This window comes from Rhinichthys klamathensis, unplaced genomic scaffold (assembly GCF_029890125.1).
Source record: "Rhinichthys klamathensis goyatoka isolate OS25496 unplaced genomic scaffold, OSU_Roscu_1.1 h1tg000937l_1, whole genome shotgun sequence".
In the NCBI taxonomy this organism is placed as follows: domain Eukaryota; kingdom Metazoa; phylum Chordata; class Actinopteri; order Cypriniformes; family Leuciscidae; genus Rhinichthys; species Rhinichthys klamathensis.
Window position 1 is genome coordinate 255,952 of NW_026607265.1, and position 17,448 is coordinate 273,399.

Sequence of the window (17,448 nt, forward strand, 5' to 3'; positions counted from 1 at the left end):
ACCTGTCACACCTGGATTCACACCTGCCTCACAATTTGGAGGGCAAAATTGTAGACTTTGTTATAAATTGTCTATTTCTAAAAAAATAAATATATTTTATTCACGAATGTAAAGTTTTGAAAACTGCACCCGTATAGTATATTTAAAAAAGAGCTAACCCTATAGCTATAGGCCTACGGATGCCTTAAATATTATAAGAACGTATAAAGCCAGATTTTTATTTATTTATTATTATTCTAGTAGGCTACTATATAATACCAATTGTTATATCTCAGTCTGTGAAGTGTTATAGTTTTATTCATGTTAGCCTGTTATGTTAATGTTCGAATGCTCTGATAAAAATATAAAATAAACCTTATATATTTCCTTGCGAGTGCCTTCAAGATTAATCTTGGGTGTCGTGCACTTGCCCGAGAGCCCACACGCTGTTCTGATTGGCTATGGTTTTTGATTTATTGCCTTTAAGTTTTACAAATGGGGACAATCTTTGTAGGATGAACAAAAATGTTTTTGGTAATCTCATTAAAAATAACATTTAAATTGGATAATATTCAGACTTTTGAGCTTTGAAGTGCTGGAAAAGGTTGTGTGAAGAAAGTGGGACTGTCACGTCAAGGGAGTAAGATTGGATGACATCATCATGGTCTGCCATACCTTGGCTTTTGGTGAACTGACACCACTGCGTGTGCTCGTCCGTGATTATCTTGCCATGCACATTTCCTTGTAATCAAACATTGATGACACGCCTCTGACTGTGAATAATTGACAGTTACATTAAAGGTTGTCCTCTAAAATAGGCGGAGCTTGAGAAGTCTTAAGTTATTTAAGAAGTAAAAGTTTCTTTATTCCAACACCGTGTGGGAGCTTTGCGAGGAGACAAGGTAGGTCTTGCATATCTTTCATTCGTCTTTGACGTCCTTAGTGTATTTTTAAACTGAATTGTAAAAGTTCCGTTCAAAAGTGTTTTGTGCATTGTGCTTCATAAAGCAGAAACACGCGTCACTCGTTGCTATATGATTTTTTTTTCCTACAATGAATGACTCACGAAATTATAAATTAAACTTTGATAAACGTCTGTTTAGAATTATAGACGTTTTTATTATTATTAGCTATTATTATTATTATTATTATTTCATAGCCTATTAATTTGTGTAGGCTACCAAACTGTGAAAGATAATTAAATGGAAAGATGGATGTAGTTTTATTTGTTTATTTATTTACTAGCCTATCTAACATTTATCTCTGCTCACAGATCGGTAACTTGGACCCCGCGGATCCACGGACTGGTCATTCACTTTCAACTTTTTACAAATCCACCGGTTCATAAGCCTACATAAAAAGTTAAGTTGAATTAAAGAGCATTTTTCTCTCGTTTGTTTACTTCAGAAGAGGTTTGTTGGTGTTGAATAAAATAATTATTCATTTTAGCATTATGTTGAGGGTAAAAAGCAACTAGGTGCGTATTTTACCAACAGGTGAAATAGCCTACAACATTCACACTTCCTCATTTTTGCAGCACTCTGTCGGTTTGGCAAACAAGGGAATTTCCATTTGTTTAGAAAAGGAAATAAAATTGCACATTTTTAATTGACTAGTAAGACAAAGGCACTGACCAACTATATCCAAATTTCTTTTTGCTGGATTTGAAAAACGTTCTCTAAAACATTCATAATGCTTAGTTTCAGTTATTATTTCTGGGGTCAGGATAGATTCTCTGGCGAGCATAACATTTCTAGATGTGAAAGAGGAAGCGATGCCAGAATTAAAACTACATACTTGCACTGTTATATATGCAAGAGCATGAAGTGAACTGTACATCCAAAAAAAAAACAAAATTGTGACCCTGCATCTGAGATGTTGCAGTCTGTAAACTCAACTGTTTATGACTTTGCATAATGTTTCCACTTAAACGCATCAGTCGCATTTCACGTTAGTTTTCTGTTAGTTTTAACATTTGAACTATCTCTCTTTCCATCCAGATGTTGAAACTGACTGTAGGCCTCGCTCTGGTGACCCTGGTTGCTTGTTCGCAGTGCCCCAACAATGAAGTCTGTGAGGCAGGCCAGTCATGCTGCCAGGATCCCACCGGAGAGTTCAGCTGCTGCCCTTTCCATCACGTGAGAGGCTGAACTATAGTGACAGATACTTAAAGGCCTGGTTTCACAGACAGTCCTTAGATTAAGCCATGATTAGGCCTTAGTTCAATTAGGACATTTAAGTAGCTTTTATGAATGGGCCTTTGGAAAAAAAGGCATCTTGAGACAAAACAATGGCACTGACATATTTTAAGATATGCCAATGCAAGTTGCTTTAAGTTACAACAGCTCAAACATGCGTTTTAGTCTGGGACTAGCTTAAGCCTTGTCTGTGAAACCAGGGGAAAGACAGTTTAATTTCAGAGTATTCGTTTCAGATACTCTTCTAGAAATATAATAAATGTTGTAGAAAGCGGATCAGATTAGACAAGACGAAGTTAATTGCACATTGATACGGAAGCCAAAGTGTTCTGCGGTCACTAATTTTTTTTAATGCTCTGTCAGATATTATTTAATAGGACCCTTTACTAGACATCCACAGTGTCAGTTCCTTTTTTATAAAGGTCATGATAAGGCACTCGTGTAGTGTCAACATGCAAATGACTTTACTATTTAACTCGATTATTTTACTATTCAAAGAACTCAAAGAAATGAAGCTGTAATCAGGAGATTGCCTGTCAGCTGATCAGCTTCAGTGTTGCATTGCTCACTGAAGTTTTTAAATGATCAGCTCATGCATGTGTATAATTGTGTGTATGTGTAGGGAGACTGTTGTGAGGACCACATGCACTGCTGTCCTGAAGGCATGCTGTGCAGTGTTATGGACTTCACATGTATAAACGCCACACATACACTGCCATTGGTGGAGAGGAGACCGGCTAAACAGACAGACTTTCCCAAAGTGAGAAATTATATAAAGAGATGAAATAATACTACTCAGAGCTGTTTGTAATGTCTTAATAATTCTTGTTCCTCAGTCGTTCAGAATGATCCCCTCATTACCTGTAAGTGAAGACGACATCACCTGTCCTGACGGCTCTTTCTGTCCTGCTGAGTTCTCCTGTCTGCTGATGGCTTCATCTTATGGATGTTGTCCAGTAGCACAAGTAAGTTATATTTTTTCAGGAATATGAGTCCCCGTCCATGAAATGATGAATGGCCTGCATCAGGACCCTGACCCAAAAGAAGGTTGGGTGTGGCTAAAACAGAAACCTATATGGACAGATTAATATTTGAGAGCCAATGAATTCTAAATGAATATATAAATGGAGTAAGAATTGGTTTACATTTTTTTGGCTGTGATGCTGACTATAGTTTTGGTGGTTTCAGGGCCTTGTGTGCTCAGACGGGAAACACTGCTGCCCAAAAGACCATGAATGTAGTGCAGACAGCAGTTCATGTGTCAAACAAAAAGGTATTGAGGAGAGTGAAGGAATGAAGGTGGAGCAGAGAGTTTAATGATTAAAACATTATCCCACATAAATGTATTATGGTTTTTAGGCCCGCTCACACCAAGAACGATAACTATAATGATAACTTTAACTATGAAGTTTTAATAATTATTCTAATTCTAGAAGTCCACACCACAGCTATAACGAGGAACAATAGCATTGGAACTACTTTCAGAACAATGTTTTCCAGCTAATGAACAATGAAAACATTGACAGCCAATCAGTTTCCATCCTGCTTCATAAAGCCCGAGCATTTACAGCGGCAAACGGCATAATTGCAGAGTGCTTATAATAAACAAAGTTATCGTGAGTTGGTGTGGACGCTAATATAGTTATCGTTATTATTATATTTAGCATTTACAGATTAAATGTTGTAATCTGGATGGGAAATAAATGTAAATCATCTTTGTGTATTACAACTACATTTTTGTCATGTGATTGTTTTTAGAACAAGTTGAGACTGTTCTTTGTGGAGATGGGAATTCAGAGTGTCCTGTGGACACCACGTGTTGTGAGACAGAAGATGGTCAATGTGCGTGCTGCCCCTTACCAAGGGTATGGGTACAGTTTCGATACAGTAATATGTGCAGACATGCTATTTTTTTCACAGTTGGAGAAACATGTTTAAATAAATATGTATATATATATAAATATCTTAAATTGAAAAAGTGACAGTAAAGACATTGTTACAAAAAAAAAATCTATATCAAATACATCCTGTTATCCTGTTCCTATTAATCAAAGAATCTAACAAGAATCATTGCAAAAAATGACCGTTCCCAAAGTTTTCACTTGGATTCTTTTCTTTGACATGTGCGTTTTCTTTAGGCTGTATGCTGTGATGATAAAATCCACTGTTGCCCAGAGGACAGTGTTTGTGATGTTGAAGGCAATAAATGCATGTCCTCCACCAATCAGGAGCTGCCCATGTGGGCCAAGTTTCCTGCTCGCCTTAGGGCTGAATGGGAAGATCACAAACGTAGGCTATTCTCCCCGAGATTTATACATTTTCTGACAACTTCCAGTAGAGTCTTTCACTGATATAATTCAGCATTTTAATTTCTGTGCTTTCCTTCAAAAGCTGCAGAAATGAGGGCTGAAGCTGAAGTCACTACAATCAGACAAAACACTACTGCTGGAAACCCAATGACTACATTGCCTGGTGCACTCCCAGAAAGTATGTGGAAATGTGTAGATGACAATACATGCATCATTATATGTACACATAAAATATAACACTTCCCAAACTGTTTTTGTCATTTCCTTTGCCTTCTGCATCAGACTCAGATGTTCCCTGTAATGACACTGCGAGCTGTCCAGATGGAACCACGTGCTGTAAGACTAAAGATGGAGGATGGGCCTGCTGTCCTCTGCCAGAGGTAAATCACCCATTGACAAGTAGATCGACCAATACATCTCCATCTCGCATAGCAAATCCTGATGTAGAGATGTATATTGGGTAAAGTTAAAGTTGTGCATTCATTTTCTCTGTAGGCCGTGTGTTGTGATGACTTCATCCACTGCTGTCCTCATGGTAAGACTTGTAACGTTGCTGCCGAGTCATGTGATGACCCTTCAGGCTCTTCGCCCTGGCTGGAGAAGGTGCCCGTCCAACCAATCAGCAGTCAGAACTTGGCTGTTACACAAGGTAGCTCAAAGCACTGAATCCAGCACATGCAGACACATGAATACTCAGATATACTCGTTCTTAATCTGTTTCTATCATTTCTAGTGTCTTCAGTGTATTCAGATGTCCCCTGTAATGACACTGCGAGCTGTCCAGATGGAACCACGTGCTGTAAGACTAAAGATGGAGGATGGGCCTGCTGTCCTCTGCCAGAGGTAAATCACCCATTGACAAGTAGATCGACCAATACATCTCCATCTCGCATAGCAAATCCTGATGTAGAGATGTATATTGGGTAAAGTTAAAGTTGTGCATTCATTTTCTCTGTAGGCCGTGTGTTGTGATGACTTCATCCACTGCTGTCCTCATGGTAAGACTTGTAACGTTGCTGCCGAGTCATGTGATGACCCTTCAGGCTCTTCGCCCTGGCTGGAGAAGGTGCCCGTCCAACCAATCAGCAGTCAGAATTTGGCTGTTACACAAGGTAGCTCAAAGCACTGAATCCAGCACATGCAGACACAGTATAAAACCACTATTTTATTTGTTCTTAAAGGGGTCATGAATTGGGAAATCAAATAGTCCTTGATCTTTTGATAACATATAAGACATATAAGAGGTCATTGTACTATAAAAAAATCCTGTAAGTTTCAGAACTCAAAACTTCCTCTTTAGTCCAAAAACAGATTTTATTGAAAGCAAGCTCCGGAGACTACTCATTTTGTATTTTATCACATTATGATGTGATAGTGCAACAAAATACTGCCTCTGCAGAGTCAGATCAACTTCTACATCATCACATCTTTGGCCCCGCCCACTGGCACGTTAGTGAGAAGAGAAGAGAGATACAAGATGACTGGTCTAAAAATAACATTACCTTCCAAAGGATCCTAATGCTAGGAAAATGTTTTTTTTTTTTCAACTATGTGAATGTCTAAGTAGAGCTTTATTTGTTTGTTTGCTACATTTCACTGTGGATTCTTTGGTAAATCAGTCGCAATTTCAGTGCAGGTTTTGCAAACAGACTTTTGTGATATGTTATGATTCATGTACAGTCAGACGTTTTTTTGTCTCGAAATCGTTTATTGCTGTTTATGCGTCAGTATATCCAGCCAGTGACTAAAAGGTCAATTTCATATTGTTCCTCTTAGTAGCATGAAAATAATCTGTTGTTTAAATTGTGATTAAATTATGTACAGGAAGCGATCAAAGAACGCTCCCTTTACAATCGCTAGAGCTGTCAATCACACAGCGCAAGTTTATCAATGTCTGAGTTCTGGACTCTCACCAAAACTCCCATTATAATCAATGACGCTGTCTACACTGCACAATGAATCTCTTATTTACACCATGTCTGCACTGTTAGTTATGATGAAAGCATGCGTGAGAGGACAGAAATTGATCAATGATGAGATCACTGCATTCATGCGCTAAACGGAAATGTATGTCATTGGCTAATGCTCATCACTGCAACATTTCATGCATCGGGAGTAGATCTAAATATAATGCTATAATCAACACTTTTTACAATTAGTTAATCTCGACAGCTGTAATAGTAAAAATGTTGTAAAAGATTTCAAGAGTTCCACATGCAATACTTATTTCATATGCAAAGATGTTAGCCAATCACAGCAGTGGGCGTTTACACAAGTCTCACAGTAGACACGCCCCTTCAAACAGAGCGTTCAAATCAGAGGGCTAAAGTCAGGGTATAAAATGACCATATATTTATAAATTGGCAATTTTTGAGGTAAAAATCTCACTAACATTATAAGTGTACCTCAGGAAACATTATAAAATAATAAAAATGCTGTTAATGACCCCTTTAAACTGATTCTTTCATTTCTAGTGTCTTCAGTGTATTCAGATGTTCCCTGTAATGACACCGCGAGCTGTCCAGATGGAACCACGTGCTGTAAGACTAAAGATGGAGGATGGGGCTGCTGTCCTCTGCCAGAGGTAAATCACCTCACCTGATCTATTACTTAAGCAGAAACAGTACTCAATTAGCTCAGCCGTAACATCCCTCCAATAACTACAATAACTGCAGAGCCAGAGATGGTTTGCACTGGGGATGCTTGGGGGTCCAGGCATCAGAAAAAAAAAGTAGATAATAAAAATAAAAACAAAATTTACTTTTAGTTTATTTATTTTAAATGTTATACATCTAACATTACTCCTGTAGGAGGTAAAACATAAAAAATATGCTGTCAACTTAAGTAAATATATTTTCTAGATATAATTTAAATAATTTGACAATATATACTACTGTTCAAAAATGTGTAATGTAATACCTTTGAATATCATGCAGATACCTTTGCCTTAAGGAGCACCTTCATTTTCTCTGTAGGCCGTGTGTTGTGACGACTTCACCCACTGCTGTCCTCATGGTAAGATATGTAACGTTGCTACCGGGTCATGTGATGACCCTTCATGTTCTGGTGTGCCCTGGATGGAGCAGGTGCCCGTCCAACCAGTCATCAGTCAGAATCTGATTGACACACAAAGTAGGTCAACAATCACTCCAAAGCACTGAAACCAAACACACATGTACACATTTAACATAAACCTGTCCATTTTCTGCATATTCAGACTCTGATGTTCCCTGTAATGACACTGCGAGCTGTCCAGATGGAACCACGTGCTGTAAGACTAAAGATGGAGGATGGGGCTGCTGTCCTCTGCCAGAGGTAAATCAGCCATTGACAAGTAGCTCGAGTCTTGACCAATACATCTCCATCTCGCATAGCAAATCCTGATGTAGAGATGTATATTGGGTAAAGTTAAAGTTGTGCATTCATTTTTTCTGTAGGCCGTGTGTTGTGATGACTTCATCCACTGCTGTCCTCATGGTAAGACTTGTAACGTTGCTGCCGAGTCATGTGATGACCCTTCAGGCTCTTCGCCCTGGCTGGAGAAGGTGCCCGTCCAACCAATCAGCAGTCAGAATTTGGCTGTTACACAAGGTAGCTCAAAGCACTGAATCCAGCACATGCAGACACATGAATACTCAGATATACTCGTTCTTAATCTGTTTCTATCATTTCTAGTGTCTTCAGTGTATTCAGATGTCCCCTGTAATGACACTGCGAGCTGTCCAGATGGAACCACGTGCTGTAAGACTAAAGATGGAGGATGGGCCTGCTGTCCTCTGCCAGAGGTAAATCACCCATTGACAAGTAGATCGACCAATACATCTCCATCTCGCATAGCAAATCCTGATGTAGAGATGTATATTGGGTAAAGTTAAAGTTGTGCATTCATTTTCTCTGTAGGCCGTGTGTTGTGATGACTTCATCCACTGCTGTCCTCATGGTAAGACTTGTAACGTTGCTGCCGAGTCATGTGATGACCCTTCAGGCTCTTCGCCCTGGCTGGAGAAGGTGCCCGTCCAACCAATCAGCAGTCAGAACTTGGCTGTTACACAAGGTAGCTCAAAGCACTGAATCCAGCACATGCAGACACATGAATACTCAGATATACTCGTTCTTAATCTGTTTCTATCATTTCTAGTGTCTTCAGTGTATTCAGATGTCCCCTGTAATAACACTGCGAGCTGTCCAGATGGAACCACGTGCTGTAAGACTAAAGATGGAGGATGGGCCTGCTGTCCTCTGCCAGAGGTAAATCACCCATTGACAAGTAGATCGACCAATACATCTCCATCTCGCATAGCAAATCCTGATGTAGAGATGTATATTGGGTAAAGTTAAAGTTGTGCATTCATTTTCTCTGTAGGCCGTGTGTTGTGATGACTTCATCCACTGCTGTCCTCATGGTAAGACTTGTAACGTTGCTGCCGAGTCATGTGATGACCCTTCAGGCTCTTCGCCCTGGCTGGAGAAGGTGCCTACTCACCCTAGAGTCGCAGGTCAAAGGTCAACTGAGAACGTGAATTGCGACTCTAGTCACATTTGTCCTGAATCCAACACTTGCTGTAAGGATGTCGATGGAGACTGGGCTTGCTGTCCTTTGCCTGAGGTACAGTATATCTCAAAGGAAAAATACTAATCTAATCTTGCATGAGTAACCAAATGAGAAAATATACACTCTGTTTTCAACTTTGAATTTTATTGCTCTTGGTGATATATCCCTCAGTCCCTGTTTCACAATAATGTTCAAGTGCCTAGCAACATTTATCTGAGAAATCAAACTGTGTAAAATAAGAAGACTTTTCAGTATTATATGAAATTCACACTTTCAGACAGAATTTTCTGAGAATCCCCTACCATTCAAAAGTGTGGGGTCGGTAAGATTTGTTTTTATTATTTTTATTTTTTTCAATTTTATTTATTTATTTTATTAACATAACAGACAGAAGAGGAAAATAATAATAATAATAAATAAATAATAATAATAATACAGCAAATTAAATCAGGTCAGTCCATGGTCACAGATCACAGTTCATCCTTTGTGAATGTTATGTAAACATGCCAAACCCTGTCATGACATGGTAGTGTCAGAGGTCCATAAGCGGTTCCCAAATCCTTCGGAAGGCATCCCACTTATTTTTTAGGGCGTATGTGCATTGTTCCAGTCTTAAAGTTTTGTTTAGGATTTGTTTAAACAGATTAAATGATGGGGGTCTTTGTTGATTCCAATTGAGCAAGATGCATTCTTTGCTATATAAGACATTATGATAATCCTCTTCCTGCATGTGGTGTCCAGTGTCTTGTCCAATTCCGTACCAAAGAGTGTTTGTGTAATGTCCAGCGGGGTTTTCACAATCTTAACAGTTAGATCACGTACCGCCTTCCAGAATTTTTTTTTATTTATTTATAATTTTTTGAAGAAATGTCTTATGCTAGGTTGGCTTTATTTGATAACAAAAAAATACAGTAAAAACAGTAATATTGTGACATATTACTACAATTTGAAATAAATATTTTAAAATGTAATTTAGTCCTGTGATGCCAAAGCTGAATTTTCAGCAACATTACTCCAGTTTTCATTGTCACATGATCCTTCAGAAATCATTCTAATATGCTGATTTGCTGCTCAAGAAACAATCAATGTTGAAAACAGTTGTGCTGCTTAAAAATTTTGTGTAAACGGTGATACACTTTTTTTAAGGATTCTTTGATAAAAGTTCAAAAGGACATCATTTGTTTGAAATATAAATCTTTTTTGTAACAGAAATGTTTTTTGTTTTTTGTTTGTTAATTTTGATCAATTTAATTCCTCCTTGCTGAATAAAATTATTTAATTTTTGAAAGAACATATTCATTATAATAATATGTTCACTATTAGTATTTGTTGATGGGAAAATAAGCGTAATTCAACCTTTCAAAAGTTCAGTAAGGTTGAATTACGCTTATTTTCCCATCAACAAATACTAATAGTGCACATATTATTATAATGAATCATACAAATAACTAAAAGTCAGGCTGTTTTGTCTGCAGGCTGTGTGTTGTAGGGATAGATTCCACTGCTGTCCACACGGCACCACTTGTGACATTGTAACACTCACCTGTAATAGCAACACCACCTCTGTACCCATGTCAGACATAATCCCAGACTCAGATAAGGAGGAACAGAGACAGCATGAGGAAGTGAAAGAGGAAGTGGGGAAGTATATCAGGGTTCCATGTGATGCACAAACTTCCTGTCCAGAACACACCACTTGCTGTCTTATTGTAAAAACCAACAAATGGGGCTGTTGCCCTCTGCCTAATGTGAGTGTGACTTATATTACATCGGGGTCCTCATCATCCTGTCGGGGGTTATTTTGAGAGAACCACCGGCTGGATGTACATTATCCCTTACTAAACATCTTCTAAATTATCCTTAAACATGTTCTGCAGGTTGTTGTTTAACTTTGGAGCCTGTTTGCCTGGTTCCACAATCATGGCATTGCATCTACAGTGTTAAGAGGGCCCTTTGTTTTGATGTGTATATATATATTTTCAGATACTTCCTTGTAACAGATATGCACACCTCTCACTGGCTTGAAAATAGATACTAAATACAAAACTGTTTAAAATGTTGGGGTCAGAAATATATATAAAAGGTTTTTTTTTTTTTTTTTAGAAAACAATACTTATTCAGCAAGTAACAAAAATGATCAAAAGTGACAGTAAAGACATTTATAATGTTAGAAAATATTTCTTTCAAATAAATGTATTTTATAACTATCTTTACATCATGGAATCCTGAAAAATTGTCATGGTTTCCGCAAAAATATTAGACGGCAAAACAATTTTCAACATTGATAATAATAAATGTTTCTTGAGCAGCACATCATCAGCATATTAACTTAATAATTTCTGAAGGACACTGAAGACTGGAGTAATGATGCTGAAAATTCAGCTTTGCATCACAGGAATAAATTCTATTTTAAAATATATTTAAACAGTTTATTTAAATTGTAAAAAAAAAAAATTCACAATATTACTGTGTTTATGGATATTTTGTATCAAGTAAATGCAGCACTAAATTAGAATAAGAGATATTCTCACCAACCCCAAACTTTGCGGTATATGCAATTTGTTTTGCCATTTTCAAAACAAATACTCTATTAAAGGAGAATGTTGCGAAGGTCAATATTTTAATCTTGAATCTATTTCTCATTGTTTTTCAGGCTGTATGTTGCACAGATGGGGAACACTGTTGTCCGGCTCACTATAGGTGCGATGTGAGCCGTGTGTCTTGCATCAAGGGAGATGTTGTGATCCCCTGGTACAATAAAATTGCTGCTCAAAGTTCACTATCTCCAAACTCGGATCTCGGCACCAATAAGTGCGATGAGCAATCGAGTTGCTCTGCAGATTCGACCTGTTGCCATCTAACCACGGGAGAATGGGGCTGCTGCCCTCTTCCTGAGGTAAAAATATGTGTATGTGGACTGGCTACAGAAGATTTATTCACGTTTAATATATTTAATAAACCTCTTATAACCTCATAGGCTGTTTGCTGCCAAGACCAGGAGCACTGCTGTCCCAAAGGCTACAAGTGTGACCTGCGTAAACGCTCCTGCATAAAGACCACTTGGCTGTTTGTGGAAAGAGTCCCACTTGCCCAAATAGGTGTCCAAAAGCCACAGCCGAGTGTCTCGGAAAAGGACATTCAGTGTGGTGGTGGATATAGTTGCCAATATGGTCAGACCTGTTGTCCAACCTCTCAGACCTCCTGGGGCTGTTGCCTGTATTCTATGGTAAAGTATTAAACTTTAAATTGAAAGTTCACCCAAAATGTTGACATCATTTACTCACCCTTGTGTCTTACTTGAGAAGATAAAAATACTTATTTTTTAGGGAATAAATCTTGAAACAGATTTATTTTCTTATTAGCAAATAGTTTTATAAAAAAAATATTTAAGCATAAAACACAGAAATAAATTAAAGTTGAAAAACTAAAAAATGCCAAATATAGTAAGAAAAATTGATTTCAAGATATATTCTATATTTTTATTATTAGCTTATGGAATTTTTCCTCTCAATTACATGTACTATATAGTTAAAGGAAGTTTAAATATTTTAATGGAAACTAAGAAAAAAAAATTCAACCAAAAGGCAGGCACTTAGCTGTTTTAAACTACAGTAGTCAACATTTGAAGTGGATCAAAACCTTTCATCGAAGTTATACATGAATTTTGAACAATACCCGTTTTTGTCTTAGGACAACTTTGATTAACTTTTTTGATCCACTTCACTTGTTGACTACTGTAGTTTAATTTAAGGGATATTTCACTCAAAAAATAAAACTTCTGCCATACAATGAATGTCAGTGGGGTCCAATGTTGTTTTGAACACCGATGACTTTTATTATATAGAAACAAACATTTCTTCAGATTATCTTCTTTTGTTGTAAAGGTTTTGACCGACATGAGGGTATGACAGTGTTCATTTAGAGCTCCAATTCACAATAGCTGCATCGAAGAATGAATTTCTTAATGGAAACGAGCAGATTGATCTCAATACTACTGTAAATTCAAATGGCAGTCAAACTGTAAATGTTTATCTTAGGCAAATTCCTATTCTTGCTCTTCTACTTTCCTTCACTCTATTCTCTCCTTTGTTATTGCTCTCTCTAAAGGCGGAGTGCTGTGATGATATGAAACACTGCTGCCCTGCTGGATACAAATGTGGCGCGGGGGGAATTTGTACTCCAGCCGTTGGCTTTGACTGGAACAACTGGGACAACTGGAGAGTGTTCTTCTCCAAAAAGAAACGAGCCTCAACTCTATAAAAAAACACCTGGGTTATTTCCACTCAGACACTTCTAAATGGCCCAAGTGTCAGATTTTAATTTTTAATTGTTTGCAAAGTACTAATCAGAGGTAATCCGACAGTTTACTGCAAAAGTTTGATTTTATTAGCAGGGGAAAGTTTGATGAGGACTGACTATGATGGTTAAGTTCTGTTTACATCAGTAATACCAACTACATTTTAGCCATTGAGCCATTTGTACATTTTAAGAATGTGTCATTATTGTAGTGTGTACACAGTGTTCATAATTTTACATAAGTTTCCAGTGTTTTGGTTACTGCTCAGTTTATCTGAAGACTAATTTGACTATGGAATAGTGTAAAAATGTATGAACAAGCGTAGACCTTTAGTGGCTGAATTTACACATTAATTCACACGCTGGTCATAATAATTTTCCATGTACACGTCACAGGCCTCTCTGGTTTACATGTTATTTTTTTTCAGACTTGACATCATGCACTCTTGTGATTATGACTACATTGCCCTGGATAAGGAAATATATTAAATTAACCTTATATTTTCTGTGTAACTTCCCTATGCAAGTCTTGATCTTTACTCTTGTGTAATTTCGTTCTTTATTGAATTAAATGCTTACCGGTTTTTAACTATATTGATTGATCTTTGTGACAAATGACTAAGATTTCTCAAGTAAAAATGTGACCGATCTGAAACCCTGTCAGTTCTAAAAGATAAATAAAAGATAGATAAAATAGAATTGTCTGTTCATTTTCTTTTGTATCTTCTTTTCACATTTTTACTTTTAAATATATCCAAATAAAATTCAAATTTAGAAATACAATTTCACATTTATATGCATTTATTTAAATGGTGAAAAATAAAATATATAAAAATAAATTTTATTTAAGATTCTTATGAATTTTATAAAAATATACCACAAATAAGTAAACAAATGTCCCTCCCCTCCGCTTCCGGCTCATGGGACCTCATTTCGGAAAAAATATGTATGTAGTCAATGGCGAGAGACAACTTATCTTTTTATTCCGTCTGAACTGTGCCCTGAATTACACACATGACGTTTGTCAATTTAAAAGATAATTATGAAAGTCAAGAAAGTCGCAGTTTGTCATAAAACAGAAGAGTAACATTTAGTTTTATGTGAAAATCGCTCAATGAACTACATCTCCCGGGAAGCGAAACAAAGAGCAAGATCCGTTGCTCGTATGTGTGCAGTCTGGTACAAAACACTCAGGCATGACGGCGTAACGTTACGATTATAACGTAAAGCCCCGTACACACCGGGACGAATATCGGCGCGCGTTATTCGTCAGCGTTTTTCAACGCGTTTTTTGTGTTCACACCCAAGCGATTTTCGCTGACGATGAGCCGAGTGAACATGCAAATTCATTCCCTGACAATAGATGGCGCTTAATGTAAAACAGAAATAGTCCTATTTTGTAGTCGCTGTCGCGTTTGTCATAGTTCTTTATGTTCCGACCAACGAGACCAGCAGCTCTACATTCATCTTTTAAAGATGCTACTTGGCGTATATCTTCTTCGCCGTTACGTATGTGTGCTCAGCAAGACCGTTTTGTGTTTGAGCGCCCCCAAGTTGTGTTTTACTTTTACTGTAACTTCAGAAGCTCCAGACACGTGAGCAAAATCGCCAATCTCATTGGTCGGGTAGTTTTTGACGCGGCGCGTCAAACCAAAAAAACTAACCCGCGGCGTTTTTTAATAAAATGACGCTTTTACGCGTGGCGTTTTTCGTGTCGGTGTGTACACTCACATTGGCACCCTTTGTTTAGTCACGAGGCGTTAAACATCGGCGAATATCGCGCGCGAAATTCGTCCCGGTGTGAACAGGCCTTAAAGCCCCGTACACACCGGGACGAATATCGGCGCGCGTTATTCGTCAGCGTTTTTCAACGCGTTTTTTGTGTTCACACCCAAGCGATTTTCGCTGACGATGAGCCGAGTGAACATGCAAATTCATTCCCTGACAATAGATGGCGCTTAATGTAAAACAGAAATAGTCCTATTTTGTAGTCGCTGTCGCGTTTGTCATAGTTCTTTATGTTCCGACCAACGAGACCAGCAGCTCTACATTCATCTTTTAAAGATGCTACTTGGCGTATATCTTCTTCGCCGTTACGTATGTGTGCTCAGCAAGACCGTTTTGTGTTTGAGCGCCCCCAAGTTGTGTTTTACTTTTACTGTAACTTCAGAAGCTCCAGACACGTGAGCAAAATCGCCAATCTCATTGGTCGGGTAGTTTTTGACGCGGCGCGTCAAACCAAAAAAACTAACCCGCGGCGTTTTTTAATAAAATGACGCTTTTACGCGTGGCGTTTTTCGTGTCGGTGTGTACACTCACATTGGCACCCTTTGTTTAGTCACGAGGCGTTAAACATCGGCGAATATCGCGCGCGAAATTCGTCCCGGTGTGAACAGGCCTTAAGACTATAGAAAAAATTACAGACGTTAGCTTCCTTAAACTTAGCTTCATTCATTGAGAGAAAAGGTATGACGTCACATGTGCGCCTTTTGGGTTTGTAGTCTTTGTAATTACCTATTTTCACAGTCTTTATACCTCAACAGTTTTACATCAAACTGCAACTTTCTTGACTTTAAAATGTATCTTTTAAATTGACAAACATCATTATGTGTAATTCAGGGCACAATTCAAACGAGATCAAAATATGTGTTGTTTCTCGCGTACAATATTTTTCCGAAATAAGGCCTACATGGTGGTCTACTGGAAGGGGAGGGACAGCCTCTCTATAAGACTGTGAGGTATAAGATTTTTAACTGGAATGAAAGCGTGGCTGTGAGGGATAGACATGCATCTCTTCAGTGGGTTGTACTGTTATATACCTGGCGCGGCTCTGAATAAGGTCTATGAGTGCATGCACCGTCTACAAACGCTGCTTCAGCATGCGGGCACAGGGCTGCACAGGCCAAACAACTGACGCAGCGATCGTGGCAGACAGGTGTCGACCGCATCCAGAAATACATTTTATTACAGTCTGTTGGTGCGTTCAAGTCCTCCTGGGAAGTTCGTACCTAAGAGGTGGGAAGTCGTGTTTACGACGGCAGTGCGTTCAAGTCACTTTCATCGGAGTAAGATGGATGGCGGAGTACTTTCTCTTAATTAATTACACAAAAATACAGTAAGGTTCTTAAACTCTTGTTCTAGAAAATGAAGAACAAATAAATTGGCATCAGATGTACTCTGTTTTTTAATGTTTTTAATTAATTTATGAAGCCACTGCCAACTTTATCGTTACATGTTGCATTGTTATATTATAATGCAATCATATTCTGTGCAAGCAATTAGCTTAACTGCGCTGTAAATAGAAAACCTTGACAATATCACTGCCTAATATTTAAGTATTGTGGTATTCCGCCATGTTTCTCAGTGACACGCCCACAACTCGGAAAGATCGGGGCTTAGAGAAAATACCGAGCTCCCCACTGGTATTTACGACATTGTGGTGGCGTTCAAGTGCATTCAACTCGTAAATACGATCTATACGAGATGACTTGAACGCACCATATGATCAGAGGTGTTACATGATGGGGCTCCCAAGTCAAGTGCGACCCCAAGTGTCATCACATCGACAACGTCGAAGTGACTGACCGACAGTGAACTTTTTTCCTATTTCAACAATATTGTCATATTATGTGCTGTGAGTGATCACAGTTTTTCCATAACCTAATGTATGTCTTTCCTAGACAATGTCTTTCCTGTATTATATCACAAGTAGGCCTACTGCTTGTACAACTTTCTAGAAAGAAAGAAAGAAAGAAAGAAAGAAAGAAAGAAAGAAAGAAAGAAAGAAAGAAAGAAAGAAAGAAAAATAATTATTTATCAAATCTCCCTGGTCGGTGGTGTCATGTAATAAAAATCTCTGCTGGGGCAGAAAAATCGTAGGGTGTGTTTGGCACGCACTCACGCAGTCCAATCCACCGACACGTCGGGCGTTGCATTAAAACAAACAGAGAGAGAATTGAAGGAAGAGTAAATATGGACAGAAACGCTCAACAAACTGATTTAACTGTGCGTTTCGCTGACGTCATTACGCACTGACGTGAACATCCTGTCCACACATTCGTTGATACATAGAACATATTGATAGAACAACACGTCTGTTGGAACTCTGGTGCTT

At 38.2% G+C, this 17,448-nt stretch overlaps 1 protein-coding gene across 6 annotated transcripts; it reads left to right on the forward strand.

Moving 5' to 3' along the window:
• Window positions 1-778: 778 nt before the first annotated feature.
• On the forward strand, window positions 779-13,641 carry grna (granulin a). Of its 6 annotated transcripts, none has more exons than XM_056244187.1 (24): window positions 780-881; window positions 1,980-2,117; window positions 2,800-2,937; window positions 3,014-3,142; window positions 3,366-3,450; window positions 3,936-4,042; window positions 4,316-4,466; window positions 4,569-4,664; window positions 4,769-4,866; window positions 4,982-5,135; window positions 5,220-5,329; window positions 5,445-5,598; window positions 6,961-7,070; window positions 7,462-7,618; window positions 7,704-7,801; window positions 7,924-8,077; window positions 8,162-8,271; window positions 8,387-8,540; window positions 8,625-8,734; window positions 8,850-9,092; window positions 10,514-10,786; window positions 11,692-11,934; window positions 12,016-12,264; window positions 13,146-13,641. In XM_056244187.1, the coding sequence occupies exons 2-24, from the start codon at window positions 1,980-1,982 to the stop codon at window positions 13,296-13,298; spliced, it is 3,414 nt and encodes a 1,137-aa protein (XP_056100162.1). In that variant the 5' UTR covers window positions 780-881; the 3' UTR covers window positions 13,299-13,641. The 6 variants fall into 6 exon arrangements, with proteins under 6 accessions (XP_056100165.1, XP_056100167.1, XP_056100162.1 ...); XM_056244189.1 differs by having other exon boundaries at window positions 8,180-8,271; XM_056244188.1 differs by lacking the exon at window positions 780-881 and adding an exon at window positions 1,253-1,340.
• Window positions 13,642-17,448: the final 3,807 nt, after the last annotated feature.